At 45.6% G+C, this 13,094-nt stretch overlaps 1 protein-coding gene and 1 long non-coding RNA gene across 13 annotated transcripts in view; one reads left to right on the top strand and one right to left on the bottom strand.

Moving 5' to 3' along the window:
- PHACTR1 (phosphatase and actin regulator 1) overlaps positions 1-13,094 on the top strand; it is a 528,680-nt gene that overhangs the window by 428,453 nt on the left and 87,133 nt on the right. For all 12 annotated transcript variants that reach the window (XM_059880401.1, XM_024983670.2, XM_024983671.2 and 9 more), the window contains one exon: positions 410-490. In XM_059880401.1, coding sequence (XP_059736384.1) covers positions 410-490 — 81 coding nt within the window. The remainder of the gene's footprint in view (positions 1-409; positions 491-13,094) is intronic.
- LOC132343654 (uncharacterized) lies at positions 252-1,780 on the bottom strand. The gene is made up of 2 exons (XR_009492589.1): positions 1,405-1,780; positions 252-411 (listed from the first exon to the last, which is right to left on the bottom strand). It is a non-coding gene; the product is annotated as an uncharacterized lncRNA (long non-coding RNA).

Genomic DNA, 13,094 nt, shown 5'->3' with positions numbered 1-13,094 from the left:
AATCCCTTTCTGAAGAAAGGTCACACTCTAGAAGATGCTATGTGATGCAGAAGTTAAACCAAGGATGAAGTTAGCATTTCTGGCTTCGAATCCTAGATCCTCTTCCCAGTGTGGTTCTGAGAGGTGGTTGAGCTGCCCTGTGGTACAGTTTCCTCAACCATATATCACAATTAAATAAAGGGAAAATGCCTACATCATAGGTAATTTGATTGTCTTGAAGATGAAATGAAATAAGCAGATTAAGATGCCAATCATAGTAGCTGTTCACTGGTATCATTAGCTTACATTAGTCAAGTATGATTTACAGATGCTTTCCATACATTATATTTTAGCACATCTTAAAATATGCTTTTTTTTTTTAAATCGTCTGTTACCGACTCACACCTGCTTCTCTGTGTTTTTCTTGCAGCCCTGGAAAGGAAAATATCCATGAGGCAAAGCAGAGAGGAGCTGATAAAACGAGGGGTCTTGAAGGAAATCTATGATAAAGGTAAGGGGACCACTCCCGGCTCCACGGGCCAGAAAGAAGCCATGCTTGGAATCTGTGTGTGTGTGTTTCCCAGAGTAGGATTTCGTTCTCTGCATTGCTTTGTCAGAGTCTGAACCTGTAAAAGTCCAGACACTTCTGGAGAGATCAGAGAATGGAGCTGACAGCACTGAAGTGATTGGTGTTGTCGCGAAGGTGAACCCTCCCTTTTTCTCAGCTTTGGAATCAAACCACGGGATGCTAAGAAAGGTGATGGGGCCCCAGGAATGGTGTCAGTACGGGGGGTGAGCCTGTTGGTGTCTGAACACACACAGCTGGGGTGAATTTAATTGCTTCGGTTCTTTCAGGCACCAGGGATTCCCAAGACAAATGTTAAAAATCCACAAGCGTCTAGAATATCCTAAAGAGTTTTTTTTGGGCAGTCCATCTCCCAGCAGTAGGAGAATCAAAGTGGAGAAAATGATAAAATATAAATGTACACGTAAGAGATTTCAAATGATAATATTTACAATGATTACAAATGCTCTGTGAATGCGTCCACAAGCGTTCACCAGTGATTTATCACGTGTCTTTTGCTGGTTGAACTACTGCCTTTAGAGACAAAGGTACACAGTGGTTTACATAGCGTATTTACTAGTCATCACCGGCCCCCGCCAACCCTCCTCCTTCCTCTCCACCCTTCCCCTCATCACCCTTCACTTAAAACTTTACGAGAAACGTTGTTTAGTCTCTGTGCTGTGCTTAGTCGCTCAGTCGTGTCTGACTCTTTGCGACTGCATGGACTGATGCCCACCAGGTCCCTCTGTGGGATTTCCTAGGCAAGAATACTGGAGTAGGTTGCTGTTTCCTTCTCCTGGGTATCCTCCCGACCCAGGAATCAAACCTGTATCTCCTGCATTGGCAAGTAGATTCTTTACCTCTGAGCCACCAGGGAAGTCCTTTAGGAGAAATGACAAACTCTTATTCCAGCTTTGTTACGGTCGTCCATACTCTTCAGGTCTTACTGTTTGACGCCAGCGTTGTTTGTTGGGCCAGATTATTAAATCACACACACTCCTTTAAAGATCCACCCTAATCATCAGAGTGATCTTGTAATTCTGACAGTTCACCACATTTTCGTAGGTCTTCTGCGTGCTGAGTTTGTGTCCTGACACCAAAAGGCAGGTGTGTTTCTAACCTGGGTGTTTTTCTCTGATTCTGCTGTCCTCAGTGAGTTGGTCCTTATTCCTCTGGTACAACTCACCTCATTCACCCCTGTCATGGAGCATCCGGATGGCACTTTTAAAGTATTTTTAGAACACTTTGCCACTCTGAAATGCTGCAAGTCATAAGGGCTTTGTATGTAATAATAAGATCTCCTAGGCAACAATTAGAGTGAAAAATCTGTGTCAATTTAGAGTGTTCTAAAACTAATGAAATAAAACCCAGTCTATTTTTAACACATTTTAAAGTTCAATCTTTATTATTAGCTAAATCTAAGGGTTTTTAAAAGTGAATCTGAATTAGTAAAGTTTATTGAATAAAATTAAGTTGTCATGTATCATGAATGTATTGGAAAGGCCTCTGGAATATTTTCGGTCAGGCAAACCAGGAGTTCAAGTCTACCCTATCAACAATTATACCCACAGCCCCAAACACACACATGATCTTCCCGTGTATATTTTACTAAATACACAAAAAATCTGCACCACCGCTCACTGGTAGGGTGTGAAGTTGTATTATTTCACGTTTCCTGGATTAGTTGGTGCCTCAGATGGTAAAGAATCTGCCTGCAGTGCAGAAGACCCAGGTTCAATCCCTGGGTCAGGACAATCCCCTGGCATAGGAAATGGCAACCCACTCTAGTATATTTGCCTGGATAATTCCATGGACAGAGGAGTCTGACAGGCTACCGTCCATGGGGTAGCAAAGAGTTGGACTTGACTGAGTGACTAATTCTTCATTAAGTATCATAGCCTTCTGGCACCTCCTGGGTGAGCCATGCAAGCCTTCTACTTCTGAGCAAGCCATGCCAAGAGACAGTTTCTTTGGCTGATTAGGCTCTCCAGAGAAAAAGAATCCATAACTTTGTCACTTTTATCCTACGTCTTACTTTCTGTTGTTGTTCAGTCGCTCAGTCATGTACAACTCTTTGCAACCCCATGGACTGCAGCACTCCAGCCTTCCCTGTCCTTCACTGTCTCCAGGAGTTTGCTCAAACTCATGTCTGAAGAGTCAGTGATGCTATCTAAGCATCTCATCCTCTGTCGCCTTCTTGTTTTGCCCTCAGTCTTTCCCAACATCAGGGTCTTTTCCAATGAGTTGGCTCTTTGCATCAGGTGGCCAAAGTATTGGAGCTTCAGCATCAGTCTTTGCAGTGAATATTCAGGGTTGATTTCCTTTAGGATTGATTGGTTTGATCTCCTTGCAGTCCAAGGGACTCTCAAGAGTCTTCTCCAGTAGCACAATTCGAAAACATCAATTCTTCAGTGCACAGCCTTCTTTAAGGTCCCCCAAACCCACCCTTTTGTTGATCTTAACTTTCCCTCTTTCATCTCAAACTCCTTTCTCCACATTCCCTCCCCAGTGAAGATGAGAAGTGTCTGACTACAGGTCTGGTATTCCACAGTCAGCATCCAAGGGCTAATACTGTCAGCAATAGAGCCTGTTCAGTCCAGTTCAGTGATCCTTTCCTCCGTTGTTCCTGCAACCTTTATGTCTCTCCCTGGAAAACTTCAGGAATCCTCTAAAGGAGAGAATACATTTTATTATAGTCTTTATAATTTCCATTATGCTTAATAACTCCTGCTGCTGCTGCTAAGGCGCTTCAGTCATGTCCGACTCTGTGCGACCCCATAGACAGCAGCCCGCCAGGCTCCCCCGTCCCTGGGATTCTCCAGGCAAGAACACTGGAGTGGGTTGCCATTTCCTTCTCCAGTGCATGAAAGTGAAAAGTGAAAGTGAAGTCGCTCAGTCATGTCTGACTCTCAGCAACCCCATGGACTGCAGCCTACCAGGCTCCTCCGTCCATGGGATTTTCCAGGCAAGAGTACTGGTGTGGGTTGCCATTGCCTTCTCCAGCTTAATAACTGAGTTAGGGTAAATATTGCCTGAATAACTTCCTGACTTAATCAAGGAAGCCGTAGACCATTAGAGAAGAAAGACCCTGATGCTGGGAAAGATGGAAGGCGGGAGGAGAAGGGGACGACAGAGGATGAGATGGTTGGATGGCATCACTGACTCAAAGGACATGAGTCTGAGTGAACTCCAGGAGTTGGTGATGGACATGGAGGCCTGGCGTGCTGCAGTCCATGGGGTCGCAAAGAGTCAGACACGACTGAGCGACTGAACTGAACTGAGACCGTTAGAGCAAAAGGCCCACTTTATAGAGGAAGAAATGGGGGTGCATTGAGTCTGGGGGCTGCCAGCCCACACTAGGAGCTGCCCCAGAATTAGGAGCTGGGTCGTGTTTGAGGTCATCTCATGGCACGCGTTCAGTCACTGGCTGTGGAGAAAAGGACCGGTCTGGCCCCCACCTGTCACCACAACTTCCGGTTTCATTTTTGTCTTGCGCTTATCAGTGTCTGCTTTTTTCCGTTCGGTGGTTGACCGGCCTTCCTCACTGGCATGTAAACTCCAGGAGAACATGGACCTCGTAGGCTTGCTGCCAGACCTCCCGAGCCTCAGATAGAGAAGCTTGAGACAGGCTTACTCACCAGAATACTTACTGTTTGGACAATGAGAAGGAGAGAAGTAAAAGTGCAAAGTAAATTGTATTTACTGTAGATTTTTCTGATAAAAGTGTTGTTTTTCTTTTTTTTGTCACTGTAGATATTAATCATATGACCTTGTATTCTGTTTCATCAGCTGTTAAGAATGTGAGTCCTGAAATCATTGCTTTGATTCAGTTCTAGTTCCACTTCCCAAGAGCTGTGCAACTTTAGTCAACTTGCTGAACGTCTCTGGTGCTTCTGTTTCTGTATTTGAAAGTGTGGATGATAATATAATGTGGATGACATGAGATCACATATCTGCAATTAGATTGCCAAAGCTGTCATAACAAAATACCAGAGGCTGGGTGACTTAAACAACAGAAATGCGTTTCCCCGTGGTTTTGGAGGCTGGAAGTCCAGGATCCAGGTGCCAGCAGGGCTGGTTTCTGGTGTGCCCGCCTGTCAGCTTGCAGACGGCTGCCGGCTCCCTGTGACCTCACGTGGTCTTTCTTCCGTGCGTGCACAGTCCTGGCGTCTCTTCCTCTTTTCACAAGAAACTCAGTCCTGTTGGACCAGGGCCCACCCTTCGGACCTCATTTAACCTCATTACTTCCTTAAAAGCCTCATCTCCAAATACAGTCCCACTGGGGGTTTGGGCTTCACGTGTAAATGTGGACCGTCGGCGGGGACGGAAGCAGTTCCGTCTGTAACAAAGTGCAGAGTGCACTGGCGGCTGTCGTTCCATAAATCCTTGAGAAATTGTTAACCTCTATTGGTGGTAATCTCATCGTCATCATCCTTTGTATTTTTTGATACCCTTGACATGCCTCTTCCTAGCTCAGGCCCCCTTCAGTGTTACGAAGGGGCATCGTTGTCCCCTTTCAGGTTCAGGAATCTTCAGCCCCCTTCACAACTGTCCTACCATGTGGGTAGCCGAGAACCCAGGCCCTCGATGTCTGATTCATTGCCTTCTCATCCTTCCCCTCTCGTCCTCTTAGCCTCTAAACACATCGTGTGCTTGTCGTCAGCCTTCCCTTTCGTACAGCATCACTCAGCGGCTGTGTCTGAGAGCCTAGGGAGTAGAACAGACAAACTTTGATTGCCACAACCTGAGTGAACAGCAAGGGGCCAAGAGCCTCTTACCCTTTTCCAAGTTGTTCGTTTCAGAGATTAATTTCATAGATTTTCCGCCATCCTTCCTCGTCGCCTGGCTGGTCAGTCCTCATTTGGCACCGCCTCCTGTGTTAGCACCTGAGTCTGGTCATCTGGCAGCAAAGCGCTGTCCACCAGAGATTCAGTCCCTGACGGCTGCCCAGTGGTTTGAAGTGACTGCCAGCACGTCTGCCAGGGCCGGCCTGGGTTCACGCTGCAGTTACACTGTTTTGGATATGATATTGCTAATGCGGAAAGCAGTTTGTCTTTAGTAGGTGAGCTTTTCTCTTCCAGCTCTTTGTTACTGATTTTGCTTAATAACGCCTTACTTGTCTATAGAAAGTGTAAAGATAAACTGAGAAGTGCACCTGTTTGGGCAGAGGGAACTCAGAATTACTGAGGTTTTGTTATGGCTTCCCTGGTGGCTCAGATGGTTAAGAATCCACCTGCAATGCAGGAGACCCAGGTCTATCCCTGGATCAGGAAGATCTCCTGGAAAAGGGAATAGCAATCCAGTCCAGTATTCTTGCCTGGAGAATTCCATGGATAGAGGAGCCTAGCAGGGGGTCCATGGGGTTGCAAAGATTTGAACACAACTGAGCAACTAACACTTTGGATTATTCTGACAGTTCTCCTAGAAATTCCTTATCTTATTCTTGGTTGGTTTAGTCGCTAAATCGTGTCTGACTACTGCGACCCCATGGACTGCAGCCCACCAGGCTCCTCTGTCCATAGGATTTTCCAGGCAAGAATACTGAAGTATTCTTTTTATACTGCATATATAATACTGGAGTATATTTTTCTTAGCAGGTTAAAATCCCAAGTAAAAATAAATAAAGTAAATGTTGCTCAGTCGTGTCCAACTCTTTGTGACCCCATGGACTGTAGCCCACCAGGTTCCTCCATCCATGGGATTTTCCAGGCAAGAATACTGGAGTGGGGTGCCATTTCCTTCTCCAGGGGATCTTCCCAACCCAGGGATTGAACCCAGGTCTCCCGCGTTGTAGGCAGATGCTTTCCCGTCTGAGCCACTGGGAAGTCTAAAATTCCAAACTGGTCACTAACTTTAAGTCAGGCAAAATGCGAGCTTGGATTGAAGAGCAGAGATTGCCTCAGTATCTGTAGAAACTAGCTCAGGAATCCTTCATTTAATGGAATGCAGGTGTGACGAGCAGGAGCTACTGGATGGCTCATATTTTTTATTGGTTTCCCTATCGAATCATGGAAGTATAGAGTTCAGAAGCAAGTTCAGATAAAACTTTAAAAATCAAAAAGTGTTTGATCTCTGGATTTATCAAGGCCATATAAAAAATGTGCAAACTTTGAAAACTATGAAGAAAATTTTAAACTGTTTAATCATGATGGAGTAGGAACATAAAATGTTAAATGCTTTTTCCTCCATTTCCCACATTTCTCACAATATGGATATAGCAATTTCGTGAAAAGCACAATGTAACCATTGCGGTGAACCATCATCAATCTGAGGAATAAAAATGTGAAACCAACTAATGATGGAAAATAGCCTGTCATTTTGTAGACAGCTTATTTTTAACTATTCACCAATTTCGTAATCTATTTTTTTTTTTGAATGAGAACTTAAGGGTTCTCCTAGACTCCTAGAACGTTCATTCATTCAGAAAATTGGTACTGACTCCCCACACTGAGCCAGGTGGTCAGGTATCAAGCTATAGTGATAACCAAAAGAGTAAAACCCTCACCTTCTCAGTTTACACTCTTCCAAAGGCGTCAGGAAATAATTAAATAAGCATATGATAAAGACTCTGATGCTGGGAGGGATTGGGGGCAGGAGGAGAAGGGGATGACAGAGGATGAGATGGCTGGATGGCATCACCGACTCAATGGATGTGAGTCTGGGTGAACTCCAGGAGTTGGCGATGGACAGGGAGGCCTGGAGTGCTGCAATTCATGGGGTCGCAAAGAGTCGGACGCGACTGAGCGACTGAACTGAACTGATGATATACTGTCAAGGAGTGATGAATACTATGAAGGCAAACAAAGCAGTAGTGTAAGGAGATAAACTCAGGGCGGGGCATGATTTTATATAAACGCAATCATGGAGGCCCTCTGGAGGAGGTGATGTTTTACACAGAGACCTAAATGCCGTGAAACAGGAGCATTGGTCCTACTACTAACTCTAAACAACGTGTAACCGAATTCTTGAGCCCTTAAGTTGTCTTGGTATGTACAGTAAAGCCTCTGGGCTGCATTTGCTTCTCTCTGTAAATCCAAACATGTCACCCCCTACTCAGAGAAGTTCCAGGTTTCTCTAGCAGCCTCCAAAACCCTCTGTGATCTGCCCTCCAGCCCCTAAGTTTGCTTCAGTTCCTGGGGTACCTCCTTATAACTTCCTCTTGTGACATCTCACCTGCTTCCAGCCCCTGACATTGGCATTGGCTGCGCTGTCTTCCCAGCATTCTCTTCCCCGAGACATCCATCCACGTGGTTCACTGCTCTTTTAATTCTTGGCTCAGATGCCACCTTCTCAACAAACCTTCCTTGGAAGCTCTGGATTTTAAATTGTCGCCTCCTCCCATAGGTCCATAGTCCCCTGACCCTGCACCACTGTGTTCTTTCTTTCTCTCTTTTTTCCCTTCTGTCTATTATCGCCTGCAGTCTATAAATTACATATATATTGTGTTAGCCTTTTCCTCATCGGTCTCTCCACACTGGAATGTGAGCTCCACCAGGCAGGACAGGATCTCTGTCTGATTTGTTCATGGACCTTATAGGCATCCTGCTGCCCGCAGCAGTGCTGGGACATAGTCGATGCTCGGTACATGTTTACTGAAAAGAACAACAAATGCCAGCTTGATGTAACTTGGTCTGTTCACCTGTGTGGGCAAAATCCAGAGCCCTAGAGCTCTAATCCCCCTTGTTATTCATTGGAAGGACTGATGTTGAAGCTGAAACTCCAATACCTTGGCCACCTGATGCGAAGAACTGACTCATTTGAAAAGACCCTGATGCTGGGAAAGATGGAAGGAGGGAGGAGAAGGGGACGACAGAGACTGAGATGGTTGGATGGTATCACTGACTCGGTGGACATGAGTTTGAGTAACCTCCAGGAGTTGGTGACGGACAGGGAGCCCTGGAGTACTGCAGTCCATGGGGTTGCAAAGAGTTGGACACAACTGAACTGAACTGATGATACATGAAACTTTTTTGCCAATTATTTAAATAGGAGACACCATCTTGGGTGTATATTCATGTATAGAAAGAAAGAGTTAGTCTCTCAGTCGTGTCTGATTATCTGATTCTTTGTGACTGTGGGATTCTCTAGGCAAGAATACTGGTTTGGGTTGCCATGTCCTCCTCCAGGGGATCTTCCCGACCCAGGGATCCAACTGAAGTCTCCTGCGTTGCAGGCTGATTCTTTATCATCTGAGCTACCAAGGATGCTCCTATATTCATGTATATGGATGCCAAACACTCCTCATACAAATAGTGCCTTCTAAATGTTACGGAGAAGAATATCCTGAAAACAGTGAGCTGTTTGGCCATTAGTAAAATAGCACTGATTTTTCTCAGACTTAGCAAGGATCTTGTGAGGTCAGCTGGCCTGGCCTCTGTTGTTTTTCTAATGTGGAAATGAAGCAGCTGTGGCCCAGTGAGGTTACAGCCTTGCCTAAGGGCTCACAGCCAGTGAATGTAGACTCTGAAAAACTCTACTAAGACCTTCTGTCCTTCGTGTGGAATTTATGTTGTTGTTATTTAGTCACTAAGTCATGTCCAACTCTTTGCAACCCAATGGACTACAGCCCACCAGGCTTCTCTGTCTCTGGGATTTCCCAAGCAAGAATTCTGGAGTGGATCACCATTTCCTTCTCCAGGTGACCTTCCCAACCCCAGAGATCGAACCTGCATCTCCTGCATTGGCAGTTGGATTCTTTACCACTGAGCCTCTTGGGAAGCACTTGGAATTTATAGGAACACACAGAAAACTTTGTAATATATTACCTATTGGTTATCAGAGGATACTGATAAATACTGCTCCTAGTGGTTATTACAGGTGATCTCTACAAATAAGCATGATGCTGTATATAAAGAACATCAGGATAACAGTGGCAAACGTTCTGTATTTTTCAACACTGGGTTTTGCGATGAAACCTCAGTTCTATCACAGTCCTGTCACGTGCTTCGTAATGGGTGAGTGTGTTTCACTCACTCAATCAGTGAGTTTGTATCACTGATCAGGAGGGGAGAAGAGGGAAAGAAGACCCTCTCTCTCCATGAAATGGATGCATATATTACATGCATCCAATCCCCAAACAGGAGCAGGGAGCTGGGATGTGCGGCTGTGTGCAGGGATGGAGTTGAGGCCGATGCAGTCAGTCCCTGGTCACTAGGCGACCGCTCGCTACAGTCACACCAAGACTTGGGGGAGGAGATACATAATCCCACCAGCACAGAAAGAAGGTTGGGACGCGGTGTAGGGGGAGTAGCGACCATGTGCCGATGAGAGTCTTCCCTTTCCCCTGTGTGCTGGGAATTAGTGATAACATTTCACGGCAAATAATAAAGTGCATTGAGGTGCTTTTTTCCCCCTTCATCGAGTTGGAGCAACATTTTGGAAGGTGTTATTTTTAATTATCAACACAAACAGAACCTCCTTGAAATGGATGACTCTTTTATGCGGAGTCTATATTTTTCCCTCAACTCTCAGGCATTCATGACAAAAAAGCCTGGTATTTAAATGAAAAGGTCGTCGTCTTTTAAAAATAAAAATAACAATTCTCTCCTGTATCAGAGGAGACGGATTCATCGGCTTGCGCCTCTTAAGCCTCGTTGTCTATCTGGCGTCCCAGGCGCATAGACTTACAAAGCCGTGAGGTTTACGGGAAGCAGTGCTTTTCACAGCCTTTCCGAGGCACTGGTATTTTGTCACGTTTTTAGCTGTTTCTGATGTCTCACCTAGAAACGGCATCTTCTGGAAGCTGTGATTTGGAGTAACAGTGTGAAAGTGAAAAGGATGTTTACTTTGGTCTCAGTGACGTAAAATAATTTATGTAGCACCTTGGCACCTAATGCAGTGGGTAGCCCCAGTGGGGTAAATGGAAAGCAGATTAAATGGTAAAGAATGAAGAGAAATTGTGCTCTAGATTCTCCTTCAGGTATCACTGTTCTTTCGGGAAATCACTATCCCAAGTGAAAAAAAATTAATAAAGTAGTTTTTATTATAGCTGTGAGCAGACGTTCCCCAGCAAGTGGATTCATCTCTTGTGTGTGTGTTGAATGAATGCTTGTTATGTTGAAGGCATCATTCTGGGCATCATGAATACCAGGAGGGGCAAGTGAGCTCCCCTAACTAATAGAACTTATAGTCCCAGAATGAGTTCAGGTGCTTGATGGATGCGACGAGGAAAGTACAAGATGTTTCGGGGGTGGGGTGTCTTGGACGCGTTATCCAGGCCTGGAGACTCAGGGATAGCATCTTGGAAGACATGATGTCTTCGAGGAAACCTGAAGGATGGTGAGGATTGTCATGGAGAAAGTGGGATGGGTTGGGGGAATGTTCTAAGTAGAGGGACCCACACATGGGGAGGCACAGGTTGGGGATAATGCAAGAGAGAGCATGTCTGTATGATCAGGGGAGTCAGGGCAGAGCTTACAGGCAGGAAAATGATGTTAGCTGTTTGTTCTTTGTCCTGAGAGCAGTGAGGAGTTCTGGACGGGTTTTCTGCATGATCGGATATGCAGCCTCATCATTGTGCCTATGGGGGAGAAGGACTTGGAGGGAGACCAAGGCATGAGTCAGAGAGTCCAGCTAGTGGACTGTCTCTGGGATTTAGATGATGTGATGGCAGGTGGGCAGGAATGAGGGTGGTAGGAATGGCAGAGAGGGGAGGAGAGGCTGGAGAATTACAGGAGATGGAGTCAGGAGGGCTCGTGACCACTTAGGTTTGGGCAGTAAAGGCGAGGGTGAAGGCGCGGCCAACATTCAGCACTCTGGCTTGGAGGCTTGGTGGACAGGGATGAAGGGCAGGTGCCTGTCTGCTAAGCTGGGAGCGGAAGAGAAGCAAGTGTAGAGAAGGGAATATCACGATGGTTTGACCACACTGAGTGTGAGATATCCAGATGTCTAAGCAGAGTGCTCACTGTACAGATTTGAAACTCAAGAGGGAGAGCTGGGTTGGAGATGGCAGGTTTGGAATTGTCCATGGATACATGGTCATGAAGACATGTGGATTGATGGTATTTCTCCGAGAAGATGTAGCATGAGAAAGTAAGTGCCCCTGATAGAAAACCCCTCGGTACTCCAGCACTGAGTGATCTGGAAGTTAAAACAAAATGATCTGGGAATAAGAAAGTACTTAAGAACTAAAAAGTGGACAGGAAAATGGGAAGTAAGCCAGAAATGTGTAGCATTATGGCAGCCAAGAGACAGTGGTTCAGATCAGGGAGAAAAATGATTCCAAAGTATCGATTACAGACACATCACATAAGGTGTGTCCTTTTGATTATTTTTATGCTATTAATTGTAGGCTCTTTAGCTCCCTGTGAAGCCAGTGTGCAGTCATCAGGGTGTAAGTTAACATGGCTCTTAAGAACTAATGGTTCTTAAACCATAAGTTTCTTAAGGTTTCAGAAAACAAAAAACTCAATTCAAGGAGGCTAAACTAGTAAGAAAATTTAGGCCAAATATCTTCCTGTGTTTTATCCTCTAAACTATCCCACATGCCTTTTGAGCAGTGCTTGGCATTTGTCAGTGCTCATTGACTATTTATTGCATAAATGAGTGAGTGAGTGAATGAATGAATTCCACATCATAAAATCCAGTGGTGGGGCAGCACCAGGACTGGTTAGTTCAGTAGCTCAATATCCTGGCAAAAGGAAGCCATCCTCAGGCTCTCACCCCTCATGGTAACAAGGTGGCTGCAGGAGGTCCAGCATTACATGCAGACACAAAGTCCAGAGGGGAGAGGCAAGCCTGTTTCCCTTCTTGGTGTTGCTTTCTAAGAGCAAGAAAACCTTGCCCCAGAGGTTCTTCAGAATTCCTCTTGTTTCTCATTGACCAGAATTCTTAAGAGATAACTACTTACCTTTTCCCCTAATTTTGACAGATGTTTCCAGCTCCTACCTAGTATAAGTTATCCTTGGAAGACCCACCACAATACCGCCCTTCCAACTGCCTATCTCAGACCCCACCAATGAAGCCAGGGCAGGGCATGGTACCCTGGGCATGACAAGCATCCCTGCCCACTTCTGATGCCTGATCATGCCACAGCCACTGACCTGCACTGATGTTTGTAATGAGGAGACAAGTCAAACTCTGGAAGGTAACAGCTAATAGAAGGGATGCTAGTCACTCTTAGAAAAGCTTTCCTGACTTCATACGTTTGCCTAAGACTCATGTAGAGTTAGGCAAGTCGGTGGGGCACTGAAGCCTTAAGTGAAAGTGTTAGTCGCTCAGTCGTGTCTGACTGTTTGCCACCCCATGGACTGTAGCCCACCAGGAAATTCATGGAATTCTCCAGGCAACAGTACTGGGAGTGGGCAGCCGTTCCCTTCTTTAGGGAATCTTCCCGACCCAGGGATCAAACCTGGGTCTCCTGAATTGCAGGTGTATTGAAGCCTTAGTTCAGTTCAATTCATTCGCTCAGTCGTGTCCGACTCTTTGAGACCCCATGAATCGCAGCACACCAGGCCTCCCTGTCCATCACCAACTCCCGGAGTTCACTCAGACTCACGTCCATCGAGTCGGTGATGCCATCCAGCCATCTCATCCTCTGTCATCCCCTTCT

This window comes from Bos taurus, chromosome 23 (assembly GCF_002263795.3).
Source record: "Bos taurus isolate L1 Dominette 01449 registration number 42190680 breed Hereford chromosome 23, ARS-UCD2.0, whole genome shotgun sequence".
NCBI lineage: Eukaryota > Metazoa > Chordata > Mammalia > Artiodactyla > Bovidae > Bos > Bos taurus.
This window is presented reverse-complemented; position numbering and strand designations above follow the sequence as displayed.